We start from the raw sequence: 17,056 nt of genomic DNA on the forward strand, positions 1-17,056 counted from the left end.
GAAAAAATCGGTTCAGATCTGGATGTAGCTCCCATATATATGTTCGTCCGATTTTCAGTAATAACGCAATAAAATGGTAATTTGTCAACCGATTCTCTCGAAATTTGGCAGGAAGGATTTTCCTACGACTCTCGACATTTCTGGAAATCGGTTCAGATTTAGATACAGCTCATATATATATATGTATCACCCGATTTTCACTTCTAGAGCCACTGCAAGCGTATTTATTCACCAACCTTCACAAAAATTCGTACAACGATTTCCTCAACGACTTCCACATTATCTTGAAAGTTTGCTCGAAATCGGTTTAGATTAAGACAAAGCTCCCATATATATGTTCGTCCGATTTGCAGTAATATTGCAATAAAATGGTCTTTTATTAACCGATTTTTTCGAAATTTGGCAGGAGGGATTTTCTCTTGATTCTCAATATTTCATTGAAATCGGTTCAGATTGAGATATAGCTCTCATATATATATATATATATATCGCCCGATTTTAGGTTCTAAAGTCACAGCAAGCGCATTTATTGACCAATCTTGCCAAAATAGTGCACAACGCTTTCTTCGACGACCACAACAATAAAAATAGAGTGTGGTCAAAATCGGTTCAGATTAAGATATAGCTCCCATACATATGTTCGTCCGATTTACAGTAATATTGCAACAAAATGGTCATTTGTTAACCGATTCTCTCGAAATTTGGCAGGAAGGATTTTCCTACGACTCTCGACATTACTGGTGAATTTCATGGAAAGCGGTTCAGATTTAGATATAGCTCTCATATATATATATATCACCCGATTTTTACTCCTAGAGTCACTGCAAGCACATTTATTGACCAATCTTGCCAAAATATTGCACAACACTTTCCTCGATGACTACCACAATATACATAGAGTATGGTCAAAATCGGTTCAGATTAAGCTATAGCTCCCACACATATGTTCGTCCGATTTGCAGTAATATTGTAATAAAATGGTCTTTTATTAACCGATTTTCTCGAAATTTGGCAGAAAGGACTTTTTTACGACTCTTGACATTTGTGGTGAATTTCATGAAAATCGGTTCGGATTTAGATATAGCTATCATATATATATATATATATATATATATATATATATATATATATATATATATATATATATATATATATATATATATATATATATATATATATATATATATATATATATATATATATATATATATATATATATATATATATATATATATATATATATATATATATATATATATTTATATATATATATATATATATATATATATATATATATATATATATATATATATATATATATATATATATATATATATATATATATATATATATATATATATATATTATATATATATATATATATATATATATATATATATATATATATATATATATATATATATCACCCGATTTTCACTACTAGAGCCACTGCAAGCACATTTATTGACCCATCTTGCCAAAATTTTGCGCAACGACTGCCACAGTATCTGAGGAGTTTACTCGAAATCGGTTCAGATTTAGATATAGCTCTCATATATATGTTTGTACAATTTTGAAAAATATTGCAAAAAAGTGCTTATTTGTTAAACGATTCTCTCGAAATTTGGCTGGAAGAATTTTTATATGACTCTCGACGTTACTGGTGAATTTCATAGAAATCGGTCCAGATTTAGATATATCTCTCATATATGTATATTGCCCGATTTTCACTTCAAAAGCCACTACAAACGCATTTTTTTTTTTACCAGTATTGCCAAAATTTCGTACAATGCTTTCTTTGACGACTACCACAATATCTGAGAATTTTGCTCGAAATCGGTTCAGAATTAAATATAGCTCCCATATATATGTTCGTCAGATTTTGGGTAATTTGCCATAATGTTGTCATTTGTCAACCGTAGTTATTACCGGAGGTCACCCTAGCGCATAGGTTAGCATGTCCGCCTACGACGCTGAACGCCTGGGTTCGAATCCTGACGAGACCGTCCGAAGGAAATTGTCAACGGTGGTTTTTCCCTCCTAATGCTGGCAACAGTTGGGCCGTTTTATGCCATGTAAAAATTTCTCTCCACAGAGGTGTCGCACTGAGGCAAAGAAGTGACATGTGCAAAATGTCATGACAATCGCAAAATAAATGCGACCTATATAATAATATAGAGAAGACAGGCGGACATAGCTATATAGTCGACACCTCTCGAACTGGAAGATTACACAGGTTCAGAGAACGAAAAGTTTTAGCTCGACACGGGAAGACTTTGAGCTCCACACAGGTTGGAGCACTGAGCTGTGATTTGCAACTGCAACAATCGGCGGTAACGAGTGGAGGTTCTCAGTGAGAGGCCGTTCGGCAACGACTCTAGCATAAACATTGACTGCCTGTTATACTCGATATGACAAGGCGAGTTATTGGCGCTTTTAAATAACCAATGGCTATAACTTTCCCGCGGCGATCTGTCGTACAAGCTTGCTCACCTATGGTGCTTGACACGGACCACAAACAAATGTCGAAACAAAAACAACAACAATAGTTGAAATCGAGTGCGAAACACTAGTTCATGCTACGCGTACGGATCAAAGTTAAAAGAGAGAACTGATCTGGGCGCCTATATTGAGAACCCAAAGAATGAGTTCAGTTTCTTCTTGCAGGCTTCAGATTCTAAGCTAAATGTTCCCATGAATATTCCCTTAAGGGCCAGGGGATACTTCTCTCATATCAATGAGTACTGTCCGATTAAAGTTTAAGCTCAATGATAAGGGGGCCTGCTTTTTTATGCCGAGTGCGAACGGCGTGCCGCATAGCGACACTATATGGTAGAGATGTTTTAACACGGCATCCTACCTCACAAATGTAGCCAGCATATATAAGGGGATAACCACCGCTGAAAAATTGTTTGATGTTCACGCCGAGATTTAAACCCAGGCGTTTGGCGTCATAAGCAGACATGGTAACCTCTGCGCCACGGTGGCCTCCAATGCGGCAAGTGGAACGGTTTTAATGCGATGTTATCGAGTGTGAACATCTTGTCAGATAGTAAACAGCTTCGAGGGCAATAATCCAAGGCGGGTCAAGGGTCAAGAGCTGTCCTAGAGTGTAAGGAGGCAATTGATGACTTCTTTGAATATGATATAATTAAAGATGGGATTTTACCGGGTAAATTCGCAATGCGTGGGTTTTTACCAGGTAAATTCCCATTTTTTTTTTGGGTATTTATAAAGTTTCAGACATTTTGGTAACTGAAGACATTTGTACCATTTTTTATAATTTCTTATTCTTTATATTTAAAACTGACTTTCGGATCTCATAAAATCGGACTATAGTTATATATTGCCGCCATATAGACCAATCTTCCCGACTTAAGTCTTGAGGAAATAAATTGGTCATGATCCATCCGATTTCGATCAAATTTTCCACAGGGAGTTGTGGAAGACTCTACCCATTCCTGTCAAATGTGGACCAGATCGAATCATATTTGGATATGGCTGCCATATAGACCAACCGCCCGATATAGGGTATTAAGGCCATAAAAGTTCCATTTATTACATGATTTCGATCACATTTGGCACAGTGAGTTCTGAAAGACCCCTACCCATTCCTGTCAAATGTGGACCAGATCGAATCATATTTAGATATGGCTGCCATATAGACCAACCGCCCGATATAGGGTATTAAGGCCATAAAAGTTCCATTTATTACATGATTTCGATCGAATTTGGCACAGTGAGTTCCAAATACCCCTACCCATTCCTGTCGAATGTGGTCCAAATCCGACCATATTTGGATACAGCTGTGATATATGGACCGATCTCCCGATATAGAGTATTGCGCCCATAAGAGGGGCATTATTCATCCGATTTAGATGAAATTTGGCACAGTGAGTTTTAGTAGATCTCCATATCTTTTTGCCGAATGTTGTCCAGATCGAAACATACTTGAATATAGCTGTCATATAGCCCGGTCTCCCGATATAAAGTGAAGGTCCCATACGAGGAACATTTTTCATCTGATTTTGATGAAATTTGGCACAGTGAGTTTTGGTAGACCCCTTCCAATTCCTGTCAAACGTGGTCCAGATCGGACCATATTTAGATATAGCTGCCATATAGACTGCTCTCCCGTTATAGAGTATTGAGCCCATAAAAGGAGAATTTTCATACGATTTTAATTAAATTTGGCGCAGTCAGTTATGGTAGACCTCTACACCTTTTTGTCGAAAAAATCACACGGATATTGGCTGAAAAAATCGTATTGGAATCTTACAAAAAAATTATTTCCTTGCTTCATTTTTGTGTCAAAGTGGCATCATTATTAATGAAACTGTTACAAGTGCCAGATACACAACCTGTATGATATCGTAGTAAAGATGTTGTCCATCAAACATCACTCCACACCACAAAATTCTCACCGTTGCCTCAGTCAGTTGAATAACTAAACTTGTCGGGATCGTTTGTATAAATCGCGCGGAAAACCAATTTATCCATATAAGCAGATATAACAACGCAAGAGTAACAACAAAAGTAAATTATTGTACAAAAGTGGGCTTTGTATATTAATTAAAACTAATTTATCCCATAAAGCAAAAAAAAAATTGTCGGCCGAGCGAAGAAAATAAGTTCCCAATTTATTGAGAAAGAAAGAAAGCAAAGCTAAGGAAAAATATCCGCAATAGAAAAAAAGTCAAATATATATAAGTGCAGTGTTTTCCATAGAAAATTTGATGAAGTTTTATATTCAGTGAAAAACTGCCCAAATCTAAGAAAGTGTTTTTTCTTAGTGTTTTCTTTAACATTTTTCACAATCTACAGCAAATTACAACGGACGGAGGTCAAAAGTAAGACAAAGGTAAATAAACAATATACTATTAAAAAAACATTAAGTTCGGCCGGGTAGAACTTTAGATACCCACCACCTTGAGCATATACGTAAACCACACTGCCTGGAACATCGGATATTGTATCAAGAATAAAACACAGTGTTAGTAGCCGCCACATGACAAAAGAGAAAGCTCCCTTAACCTCACAGCGACCGCTGCAATTTGGATAGCCACAATATCCAGAGATATAAGATGAAGCATTAAATTCAGTGCATCAGATGGTATCGTCCTCAGTGCGGCTGTAATGCACAAACAAGCCAAATTTGGATCCGATTGAGTATTGAGCAGCAGGTGGACTTTTGAAGCGCCGTCCACCAGACCACAACACCATATTGCATTATAGGTCTGACAACTGTAGTATATACCCAATGCATGACACGCGGTGTAGACCCCCAACTTTTGCCTTTCTTGTCCTTTCCAAGAAGTTGGATTTGAAGTTAAATGTCCTGTCCAACAAAATACACAGGTATTTTGGGCTTTCTGTAAATGGAACATTCCCTCCTCCCTAGGAGACAGGCACCATTGTAGGAAACTTGTATATCGTGCTGAGAAGAACTACATCTATCTTGCATGGATTTATACCTAGAGCACTTTCGGTAGCCCACTTCGCTGTTGCACGTAGATCTGATCCTTAGAATGCTGGGAAACTTTTCCCTAATCGCAATTGTCAAGTCATCAGCATACGCGACCACTTGTACACCTTTTTCTTCCAGAGACAATAATATCTTGTCAAATACTATATTCTAAAGTAGAGGAGACAGTACACCTCCTTGAGGTATAATCTGCTAACCCAACTTGTTAGATCCACAGGATGAGCAAGAACTCCTGATACCGCCAGGAGTTCATTCTTCAAGATTCGTTAGTTCTTCTCATAATGAGGTTCCGTACGCATTCAGGGGCAGTGAGAAAGCTAAGGATCCACTCTTCCTCAAGACACTAGACTATTCCTCCTTAGATGCTTCACTAGCCGCAGTTGTTAAAGTACTTTTTGAGATCCGTGCGTCCCCGCTGGTGCACACGTTGAGCTCAGTCCAACCGGATGACCCACCCACACAGAACATATCGGGTCCCGTTTCGATGCCTTCCGCTCCTGTCTCGATTATGGCTTTTCAGCCTCCTGCAATCCGCCAGATTTTAGCAATGTTGTCGATAGTTCCTCAGGCAAGTGTTCAGCAACAAACGCTGAGTCGCCCCCAACCACCGTTACTATAGATCTTCAGTTTCAATTTGTTGAATCCGTAGGATACAACTTCTTCAGACTTGTTAAGGTCTGCGAGACAGCCAGAGTTTAGTACGAATACTGCATGTCTCCGGTAACCATCAGCCTCATCCAATCTACCAATCTTCCAGTCGGTGGTTGAGAGATTAGGATTACATTTCTGAAGTCTTCCAAGTATCAATTCAGGATCTGAGAGAATCCTTGATATCCAGGATGTGCAATTGGTCGAGAAGGAATATCTTTCTTCTTGACTTAATCTAGTGCTGCACCTGGCCAGATCTCATCAATCTTTTTAGCGCACAACGCTACATTTCAAGTGAGCGTTGATCCCCGAAGGCAATTAGTCTGTACCTGTCCCGATATCAGCCTGCATCGCCACAAACTGGAGAAGACCCAGGAACTGGAGGGGACATTGACTATCCCATTCCAATTATTCCTAGGTATGCAGCCCTGTTCTTCTCCCTTGTCGACAATTGCCATAACCAAACTGTACCTATAGACATTAGCAAAGGTTCTTGGACCAATCTTACTATTGTTCAGCCTAGTTCGTTTGGGCATAGGATGCCCACCAGGTAATCGCAGCCTTGTGGCTGACAGCGTTGCAGTTTCCGAATTTAGGCGTGTAGACTTTGGGTTAGCCTGTGCAATTTAGGGAGACTCTCTCTCTATTAGTGAGAGTTTCAGTACCATTCGCACCAAGCCTCTCAATAAACCTGAGAGCGATACGACTTCTAGTATTCCAACCTCTTTAAGGGCGTGTTGGTTTGCTGGGGAAGGCCGATGGTTTAGACACATTACAGGCATGCGAAGAGATAATAGGTTCGGCCTTGTCGTTAGACTTGAATCAGGCGTCCTTTGCTGACCAGTCGTCTGTCGGATATTGGAGCCTGGAGCAACCGCTCCACCAGTCGAGGTTTCAGTAGCAGACAACAATCTACGACCTGTTTTAAAGAAAATTTGTTGTGTATAACAATTGTCGGAGGTCACCTTAGCGCCGAGGTTAGCATGTCCGCCTATGACGTTGAACGCCTGGGTTCGAATCATGGCGAGAACATCAGAATAAATTTTCAGCGGTGGTTATCCTCTCCTAATGCTGGCGACATTTGTGGGGTACTGTGCCATTTGATGAGGTACGGAAAATTTGTTGTGTATGACAATTGTCGGAGGTGACCATAGCGCCGAGGTAAGCATGTCCGATTATGACGTTGAACGCCTGGGTTCGAATCATGGCGAGAACATAAGAATAAATTTTCAGCGGCGGTTATCCTCTCCTAATGCTGACGACATTTGTGGGGTACTGTGCCATTTGATGTGGAAGCCATGTAAAAACTTGTGTGCGACTAACTTTCACAGAAAATTTGTTGTGTGCGATAATTTTTTATATAAATTTATGTGTGAGACAAATTTTTTTTTGAAAATTTGTTGTGTGCGACGAACTTTCATAGAAAATTTGTGGTGTGAGACAAATTTTCATAGAAAATTTGTTATGTGAGACAAATCTTTACAGAAAATTTGTTGTGTGCGGCTAATCTTTAAGATAATTTGTTGTATGCGATAAATTTTTATGGAAATTTTTTGTATGTGACAAATTCTTATAGAAAATCTGTTGTGTGCGACATATTTTCATAGAAATTTGTTGTATGACACAAATTTTCTTTGAAAGTTTGTTGTGTGCGACGAATTTTCATAGAAAATTGGTTGTGTGAGACAAATTTTCATAGAATATATCTTGTCTGCGACAAATTTTCACAGACAATTTGTTGAGTGATACAAATGTTCATGGATATTTGTGGTTGTCATAGAAAATTTGTTGCGTGCGACGAATTAGCACAGAAAATATGTTGTGTGAGACATATATTCATCTAAATCTCTTGAAACAAATGTCCTTTGATATTCATTGTGATTTTGATTTGTTGTAAGGCAAGAGAAACAAACAGCTTAGCAAAATTTACACATTTTTGACGAATTTATATTTGTTGAAATTTTCATATATTGTTGCACAAAGAAATGTTACCCGTCACCAACATAAACATTTTGGATTGATCTAAAATTCATGATTTCAATACTTTTCTTTGTACTGCTCCAAATTATCCTTATCCCATACCATGATGCGGCTATGTAGTGATTTACGACGCTTAAATAATATACGATGATGAAATTTATCCAAAGAATTGTCTTCATTCTAAAATACAGTTAGAAAATGTTTAGAATGCCTTTAACATTGAACATGTCAAAGTTGTGTATTTACCATATTTTCAGCTTCATTTTGCTCTAGGTCATCTTTTACATCCAAGATCTTGGGCGATCTGTGCAACAGCATATCTAGGAATGATTTAAATATACCAAAATAGGAAAACTCTGCGATGGACATGACACTAAAGCCAACCATTAAACTCATAACGCCACCAGTTTGTGCTTTATCAGAATATCAAATGGGATAGGGTAATTTGTAAATGATTTGTTAGTTTATGGTTAGGGCAAATGAAGAAGTTTGCTAATATATGGTTATGACAAACGAAAATAAAGGTTAAGGCTAACGAAATGTTTCCGTAACAAAAAGTAATTATTAAAAATAAAAGCTTATCAATAGTTATTATTAGTGGTGAATTAAACTTTACATAGTTGAGACAACTATAAATGATTACATAAAAACATAATTTGGCTGCTGTAACCAAAATATGTTTGCAGCAACATTTTATTTTTTAATTGGAAATACATATACGTTTTGTAATATGTATAATATGTTCACAGTTAATGACCCTGTATTAAAATTAAATTATATAGTCAGTTGGATCTACAACAAAGATTTTTTAAATAAAACTATATCGTTACAGGGACCTTTCATTTGTAAAATACTGGTTTGTATAGAATATATCTGGTTAAAATTAATTTTCATGGGAATCTAAATAGTTATTTAGTCAATATTTTTAAACTTTTCGTTCGATTCTACCATAACCACTGATGCAGTTGGCTTACTGATAAAACATAGTTAACCATACCATTCAATTGCCCTTATCGTTTTAACCCATCTCCCAACAAATCATTTCACACTTACACATAAATTCCGTAAATCCTGTATATGGCACCTTAGTATTGCCCCGAAAGAAATTCTCCTGATAGTAAAATAATACCTGAGCCAAATCTCGGCTCACCACTGCTTTGGAGATATTTTTAAAATATGGATTCAGTAAACTATAATTTTTTGCCGCCAAAGGCGAAACAAATAGATCTGGGAAAAACAATAGCTCTTGACAACCAGATAAACATCTAGCCTTGCAATTCAAGGTTTGGGAGTCCATTATTGAAAGTTCTGCCATCGCCACACAGTCCATATCCTTGAGAAAGCAAATGCTAGCATTAGTAGATATCATTGGCAGATAATAAGGAATGCATTGGCAAAGACGCAGCAGCAATTCGGATTCACATTCCATTTCACAATTTCGCCGTGTGTAGTATTTGTAGTATTGCAATTCCTTTTCATTGCTAAAATAACATTGACGATCTAGGGGATCTATGCGACGTAGAGTGGGTGCCGATTCCGTTCGTCTGGTATTGATGCGTACCCTAGTCTGTTGGCCCAAAGCAATTGGTAAGCCGGTTTCTTTGATGTGGGGTGAATCCAAAGGATTGTACAACAGCATCTTTTGTTATAAATGGGGAAGAAGAGTTTAAACAACATCGTTATTGTGCTCTTAGAGCATTCCATTTACCTTAAAACCTGCCCCATTAGTGGAGCTGCAGTGGTAATCATTAACATCTGCATTGAGTACCACAGTTAAGCCCATGGAAACTCCGGACCCTTAGGAATGAGAAGGCAAAGGATATGCTTAGATCTTAAGGCATGATGTAAGAAATGTTGGTGTGACAATACCTGCAGCAGTTCGGGGATAAAATTTCTTGGGTAAAGGTTTCTTATAGCCAGTTTCAATACTCCAATTAACTGGAATAGTTGTGCGTCCATTAGATGAGGTGTACTCACGAACAAACTGGAATCTTAAAAGCGTCATTTATTACATATCAATCATTTGTGAGCTTCAATCTAATCGTCAGGAAATGTTTGTTCTATCTAGCCTTAACGGTCAGTATGTTTGTCTTTTGTCTTTCGAAAACACGGAAACATTCGAAGCAGTAAACAAAGATTGGAATTGTAGAGGGTCCAAATTGTGTGGATATACGAATTTCCCGAGTCGCATACTTGAGACAATAGGAAAACAAATCTTGTTCGATTTAGCTGTGATTTTGCACATTGATTTTCATTATGACTCTCAAAGTCTGTGTTTAAAGATTTTAGTCCATCCGTCTGTCTCTTGAAATCAACGAACAGTCTTGGCAAATTAATATATTTTAGCTGACGCGAAGTGTAACCAAGTCCTATCTGGTATACCTCTCAAGCTAGAATTGATAACTACTAAATTTTATGTTGTACCGAATTTGTTGCTAAATTTATTTCAATAGCAACTTATCTGTGATGGATTTCAAGCGTAATAACTTAATTGCGTTATATTTAGCTGGAAAATCACAAACGTATTACATTAAGCACGTGCAAGTGCGAAGTGGTTAAAAATCATGTTCCGCACTTCATTTTGTACACAAAATCATATAGTGGCTGTTTAATTCGCCGGATGCCAATTAAGGACTAAACGACTAAAACTTGCGGCCGGGCCGAACTTTGCGTACCCACCACCGCAGGTATATGAATTACCCACGTTTTGACAAAATCCAAAGAAAATGCACTGCTGCTCACTGTTCAAGACTGTAAATCAGGGATCGGTATATATGACAACTATATCCTAATATAATCCGATCAATAACTTATTCGGGTAGGTGTGTAGCCGTCTAATACAAATCACCGTATTAAATTTTAACCATATGGGGTAATAAATCAGGAGATCGGTATGTATGGAAGCTATATCCAAATATAGTTCGTTCTGAACCATTATCCACTCGGCCGACGAAGGGTCAAACACAGTTCATAGTGCCAAATGTCAGCGAATCGGTTAATAAATGTGACTTTTTTTGCCTAAGATCTCAAAGCGCGAGATGGGTATACATGACAACCATATCCAAAAATCAACCCATATAGATGTCGAAGGGCTTTAAAAAATTAACTGCGTCACATTTCAACGAAATCAAACAAAAAATGCGGCTTCTATGTCCTCTAGGTTTGGTTAGGTTTATGTTGTAGTCTGACATCAGACTCACTGAGATGTTTTCGTCCGTTGTGATACCACAGGAGCAGGAGAAGTAAGCTGCCTTCTATTTCCTACCGATGAACTATACAGATGGTTTTAAAAAGGCTAACAACATGTGAATCTTCAAATCCGTTATATTTTACAAGTTCTCAAAAAACGAGAACATAAAGTGGAACTCCTGGACACATACACAGAAGGTGTTCTATAGCCTCTTCTTTTTAACTGCTGCAAAAGTCGTTGCTGGCAACCTTCAGTCTGTCTGTCTGCTTTCCCATGACCTCTTATGTTATTTACTGAAAGCGCTAGACAGGAAATCGAACTTCAAATCAAACATTTTTATGGGAGCAAGAAATGCAACTCTTGCCCTGCAAGAGAGATATTGGCAAACGTTGATGGCTTAAACCCCGTATGGGTATATACGGCAGTGGTCAGACCTTTAATGCTGTATGGTGTTGCGGTCTGGTGGACGGTGCTTCACCAACTGTTCAATACTCAACCCGATCCAAACGATAGCTTGTTTGTGCATCACAGCCGCATTGAGGACGACACCATTTGATGCACTAAATTTAATGCTACACCTAATGCATCTGGACATTTTGGGTGAACAGTTTGCTGCGATCACTGCTGTGAGGCTAAGGAAACTTTATCTTTGGCCATGTGTGGACTTGGGGCACTGAGTTATCCTTGATACAATACCCGATTTTTCACAAAGTGTGGATAACACATTGCTTGAGCCGCTGTTTGATAAAGAGTACGGTACCGAAATCGGATAATAATATAGTCCGATTGAACCTACAACTGAACCTGCGTATAGAAGAAATACGAGTCTGTGCAAAATTTCAACTCCATATCTCAATTTTTAAAGACTGTAGCGTGATTACAACTAATGGACACACGGACGGACAGATAGACAAATGAACAGATGCACGGACATCGTTAAATCGCCTCAGAATTTTTCGACGATCCGAAATATATATACTTTGTAGGGTCGAAAATGGATATTTCGATGTGTTGCAAACGGAATGACTAAATGAATATACCCCCCATCCTGTGGTACTGGGTATAAAAATGATGCCATACTAAAGATTGCAAGTAACGACTTTTGCAGAAGCTGTGAGGACGTCGAGGGAGAAAAAGATCGGAAAATATGCTGAAAAACTGAAAGATGCAAGTAACGACATTTGCAGAATCTGCGAGGACATAGAGAAAAAAGAAACTATCGAACATCTGCTGCGTTTGTGTCCCGTACTGGCAGTCAGAGGGAGTTCCACTTTAGGTTCTCATTTCGTTGAAAACTTATGTGGGCTTTTTAAACCCTACTAAATGGATAGTGTATGACCTAAATGAAAGGCAAGTGAGATAAGTGTACGATTCCGATATGAAATTATCGGTTCAAGTAGCTGGAGGCATACATTCTACAGTACAGTTGGTGAAATTGTTAGGCCCGTTGTAAGGACCCCCACTTGTAAAGACCCCCACTGTATGTTGAGGATTTAAGCAGTTATCTGTCACACAGGCAAACGTCATAGAAACTTGATAACTATAGAAATGAACTTACTCTCCTTTAACCAAATAGAATGGATGCATTTGGTTAAATACGCAACAGAGACCCTCATCCAAAAGGACTTCACGAAAGAGATCAGTGCATTTTTCTTCATAAGGGCCAAATTTACAATAAGATATCATACTCTCACAGGATTGGGCGCTCTGCAAAATCACATTTGGCATACATTTTTAGAAGTAGAAATATAGCAACACAAGATACCAACTTTAACTATAAAATTCGCAAAAGTATCACCATCATGACGAGGCTTAAAACTGCTGAAACGTGTGTAGTTGTATTTCTGGAAACAAAGTTTTTGTAGTAAAGCATATTCCGGTGAATCCCTGAAAAATATGCAAAATTCTCTGAGGCTGTTTTTTCAAATGCAACTTAACTCAGACTAACTGGGTGTAGTTTTTAACCTTGCTGCGGGAGGCCTGATTCATATTGCAAAAGGTCACCGAAGGAAATGGTATATCTTGAATAGAAGTCGTCTCTGAACTTAAACTGATGATCACTGGGGTATTTTGCCATTTGTTGAGAAAATAGACAGCCATATAAATGCCCGAGGAAAAGACAACGGAGAATGATATTAAATAGTAGGCTCTGAAATTGTGTTGATGTATTTCTATTAGGTTTTTATTTCTTTTTGGTGTAATAGCTACATACCTTTCCCATATATTGCGTTCTCTGTCATAGACATATTTTAGGCCATTCAATGAAGTCTCCAAAAGAAATCTTTTTAAATTTACTCTAAAATACTTATGAATTGGCAAAAGTTTTGTTTTTTGCTGCCGTTGTGCTACATGATAAGGATAATTCATTTCGTTCGGCTTTTCTTCTCCTGTGTGTGTTGAAGCCACTAGAAACTGATAAGAAATATTCTGCTTTTCAATAATGTCCTTTCATTTAAAGGCCCATTGAAGGTTGCTTTATTTTCGAGTGACTCGTAATGATTTCCCAAAATAGCCGAAGGTAAAACTATGTGAACTGAATTCCTCAAAATACTTTAACATGGTAATTAATGACCTTTATTTGGTGCATTGAATTCTACAAGAGAATTGTTTTTGGTTTTTCGAACCACAGTCACAAATATACAGTGAAAAAATAGTGGGTTTTTGTATTTGGGCTGAATATAATGGAATACTCACAAGATGGGGAAAAGTCCGAAAAGTCCTTATTGCCCTTAGGCTCATTAAAATGGAATTTTTAAACGATTTTTATTGAAATTTTATATAGTAAGTCGTATTAGATTCATCGACACCCACGAATGAAGCCCAATCGATCCAATCGGACGATATTCAGATATATTTGGCATATTTACTTGTTCCATGAATTAACTTTTCAAGTTTTTAACAAGAAAAATCTTACTTCCCTTATTTGCTGTGCTATTTTTGGAATAGAAAGCATTGAACGATCTGGTCTATAGCCGGACAATATCCTGCAATGGAATCTTTATAAGATTTACCCTCCATCATGGATCGCATTTGTGGAGTTCTTAAGCCTTTAGGGGCTTAAGAAGTCAAGATCCCAGAAGGAATTACTGGGGATCGATAAGGGGTCACTGTGCCATTGGCCGCTTAGCAGCGCACAAGGTAATATCTTAAAATGACTTCAGCAGTAGTTGCCTCAATGAGGATGAAGAGGAAACTATCGAGCCCTTGCTCTATTCATGTCCGAATTATTGGCGCCTATAAATAACCAATTGCTATGACGTTCCCGAGGGCATCGGTCCCTCCAAATACAGATATGTGGCTACAAGAACAAGAAAAACAAGATCATCGGGTCTGCGGGGACGCAGGCTGTCCTTTCTGAAGAGTGACTTTTCAGCAATCTGTGTGAACGTACCTCTGGGAAGTCTCCTAAGATGCGTGGATTTGACTGGATGGTTTCTATGGGAGTTGCGGTTAGATCCGGCGAGAGCACACACGTGGTTACGTGAGAGATAGGCGTTTATCCGAATTGGTCAATATGGTGATATAGGCCTCTTAAGTACCGATATCCCGATTTGACTACTTGAGACCAAAATACAAACTCAGTTAATAAGGGTACATTTTAGCGGAATCCATGGTAGTGGGTACCCAACATTCGTTTAAAGCTCTTGACCCAAATAATTAGTAGCTATTGGCCAATTTAATCGCGGCTTGAAACATTGAGTTATATTAGACCTATCGGCATTCGCACCAAGTATGATTCAGATCCATATATCGATCGCCCGATTTTAGATCTTGGGTTCATAAAAAGAGAAGTTTTTACCCGATTTCCTTGAAATTTCGTACAGTGAGGTGCGTTAGTCTACTAGGCGTCCATGCCGATCCAGGTGCGATTAAGATCGGACTATATCTGGTTATGGCTGCCATAAGACCTATCGCACATTTATGGCCATGTAATAATAAAAGAGATTTTGCCTAAATTTGGGACAGTAAATAGTGTTAGACATTTGGACCTCCTTTTGGATATGTTTCAAATCGAACCACATTTTGATATAGCTGCTACATAGACCGATATCCCAATTTAAAGTTATGGATCCATTAAGGACGAAAATTACAATATACAAAACTATGATACTACTCGTGTCGTTATATGGTTCCGAGGCAAGATTTGTGCAAGATTTATGGACCAGTTTGCATTGATAGAGAATATCAACGTCGTATGAACCACGTATGCCGAGTCACAGTGTTGCGAGCCCTCTAGACCAATTAGAGTCCCCAAGTTTTGTATACTTATTGGAAAAGACCTCAGCATTGACAATTTCGTGTCTATATCTCTAGTCGTTTAAAAGTTTCAGGATTATTTCCAAGGCTTTTCGATTTGGCAACATTGTGCGACGTAGTTAAATGTATCAAAATACAACAATTGTCCTGTTGTCAGAATTAATGAAGAAGCTCCAGCGATGAAGTCTTTTGAAGGCAAGCACTTTGGTATACGCAAACCGGGACGACCAATATTGCAAGTAGTGAAAGACATCGTGAAACTTGGTGTCATAGATTGGAGAAGGAGAACAGAAGATTGAGGCGTTTGCAAATCTATACTAAGTTCAGCTAATAGGACATATGATCTGTCTTAGCTTATTATAGCAAAGTAAAGGGTCCATTGAAGAGGGAACTTATTTTCCTCATACAATTCAAATTGCAAATTTGTCCATGAATATTACATTAAGGGGATATTTCTCTCCTACCAATGAGTATTGTTCGATACAAATTTAAGCTCAATGATAAGGGACCTCCTTTTTCCTGTCGACTCCAAATGGCTTGCTAGGATAGGGATAACCACCTCTGCACACTGGAAGAAAATCAAAAAAAAAAACTAATAAAACATATGCCGTGTGAGAACGGATAGTTATATCTCATTGAAATTTCAAATGGTTAGAGCTGAGGTTCTAACGAGATTTCAAGGTCGCAGGTTGTCCGGGGCCTTGTCCGCCTTTTGGCAGGTCCCTAAAGTTGGATACCTCGGTATTCCGAAAAATTGTTCGGGCTGCTACATTTTCATTTATGGTCTGATTTTGACACTTTTTGCTCATTTCTTGACTTAAATATTCAGATGTTGACACTTTTTGCAGCAAAGTTAATACGAAGCAGATCTCGGTCAAAATTTCACAAAAAAAAAAATAAAGTCAAATATCTCCGAAACCAGTAGAGAAATCGTAGACCTCAAGAGAAACTTTTTGTAGGGATTTTCTAGCACTATCCAGTTAAAATCATACGATAAATAAAGATTTGGCAGCCCGAACAATTTTACGAAATTCCGAAGTAACCAACTTTAGGGGCTGCCAAAAGGCGCCGGGACAACCAAAGACCTTTAAATTTTGGTGGGCAAAATTCAACTCAACTCTAATCATTTCCAATTACAAAGAGATCTCTACCCGTTCTCACGCGGCATATTTTTTAATTAGTTTTTTCAATTTTCTTCCATGTGCGCTGGCAGATTTTTTGTTCTCGCAGACCTATTTCCGGAATAAACTTTTTTTAGGGTTTCGACTAATTCCTTCCCAACATAATGCATCCTTATTTGTTATATTTTGTTTCTGTGCGCAGTCCCAAGATGTGTTTGATAAATACTTAAATATTTTGATTGAATCGGATTTTTCCCGGTGTATCCTTTTATGTATTAAAAATAAAAGTCTTACCATTTTCTATTACGAATTTGATGATTCAAAATTGGCGAAAGTATTTTAGTCTACTTATCTAAAATAGCCAATGCTCACAAC

The 17,056-nt window shown here is 37.9% G+C and overlaps 1 protein-coding gene across 1 annotated transcript; it reads right to left on the reverse strand.

The window, feature by feature from the left end:
- Window positions 1-8,170: 8,170 nt before the first annotated feature.
- LOC106086070 (pickpocket protein 28-like) lies at window positions 8,171-13,670 on the reverse strand. Its single transcript, XM_013250592.2, has 9 exons — window positions 13,516-13,670; window positions 13,252-13,452; window positions 13,073-13,190; window positions 12,862-13,010; window positions 9,983-10,104; window positions 9,822-9,910; window positions 9,167-9,752; window positions 8,360-8,526; window positions 8,171-8,293 (listed from the first exon to the last, which is right to left on the reverse strand). The coding sequence occupies exons 1-9, from the start codon at window positions 13,668-13,670 to the stop codon at window positions 8,171-8,173; spliced, it is 1,710 nt and encodes a 569-aa protein (XP_013106046.2).
- Window positions 13,671-17,056: the final 3,386 nt, after the last annotated feature.

This window comes from Stomoxys calcitrans, chromosome 4 (assembly GCF_963082655.1).
Source record: "Stomoxys calcitrans chromosome 4, idStoCalc2.1, whole genome shotgun sequence".
In the NCBI taxonomy this organism is placed as follows: domain Eukaryota; kingdom Metazoa; phylum Arthropoda; class Insecta; order Diptera; family Muscidae; genus Stomoxys; species Stomoxys calcitrans.

Excerpts from the sequence above, each read along its gene's own strand:
- LOC106086070 (XM_013250592.2), bottom strand. The coding sequence starts at position 13,670 with ATGAATTATCCTTATCATGTAGCACAACGGCAGCAAAAAACAAAACTT. Across the intron at positions 13,191-13,251 it reads AAGGTTAAAAACTACACCCA|GGATTCACCGGAATATGCTT; the intron begins GTTAGTCTGAGT and ends CATATTTTTCAG. Across the intron at positions 10,105-12,861 it reads TTCTATTTGGTTAAAGGAGA|ATTCCAGTTTGTTCGTGAGT; the intron begins GTAAGTTCATTT and ends GACGCTTTTAAG.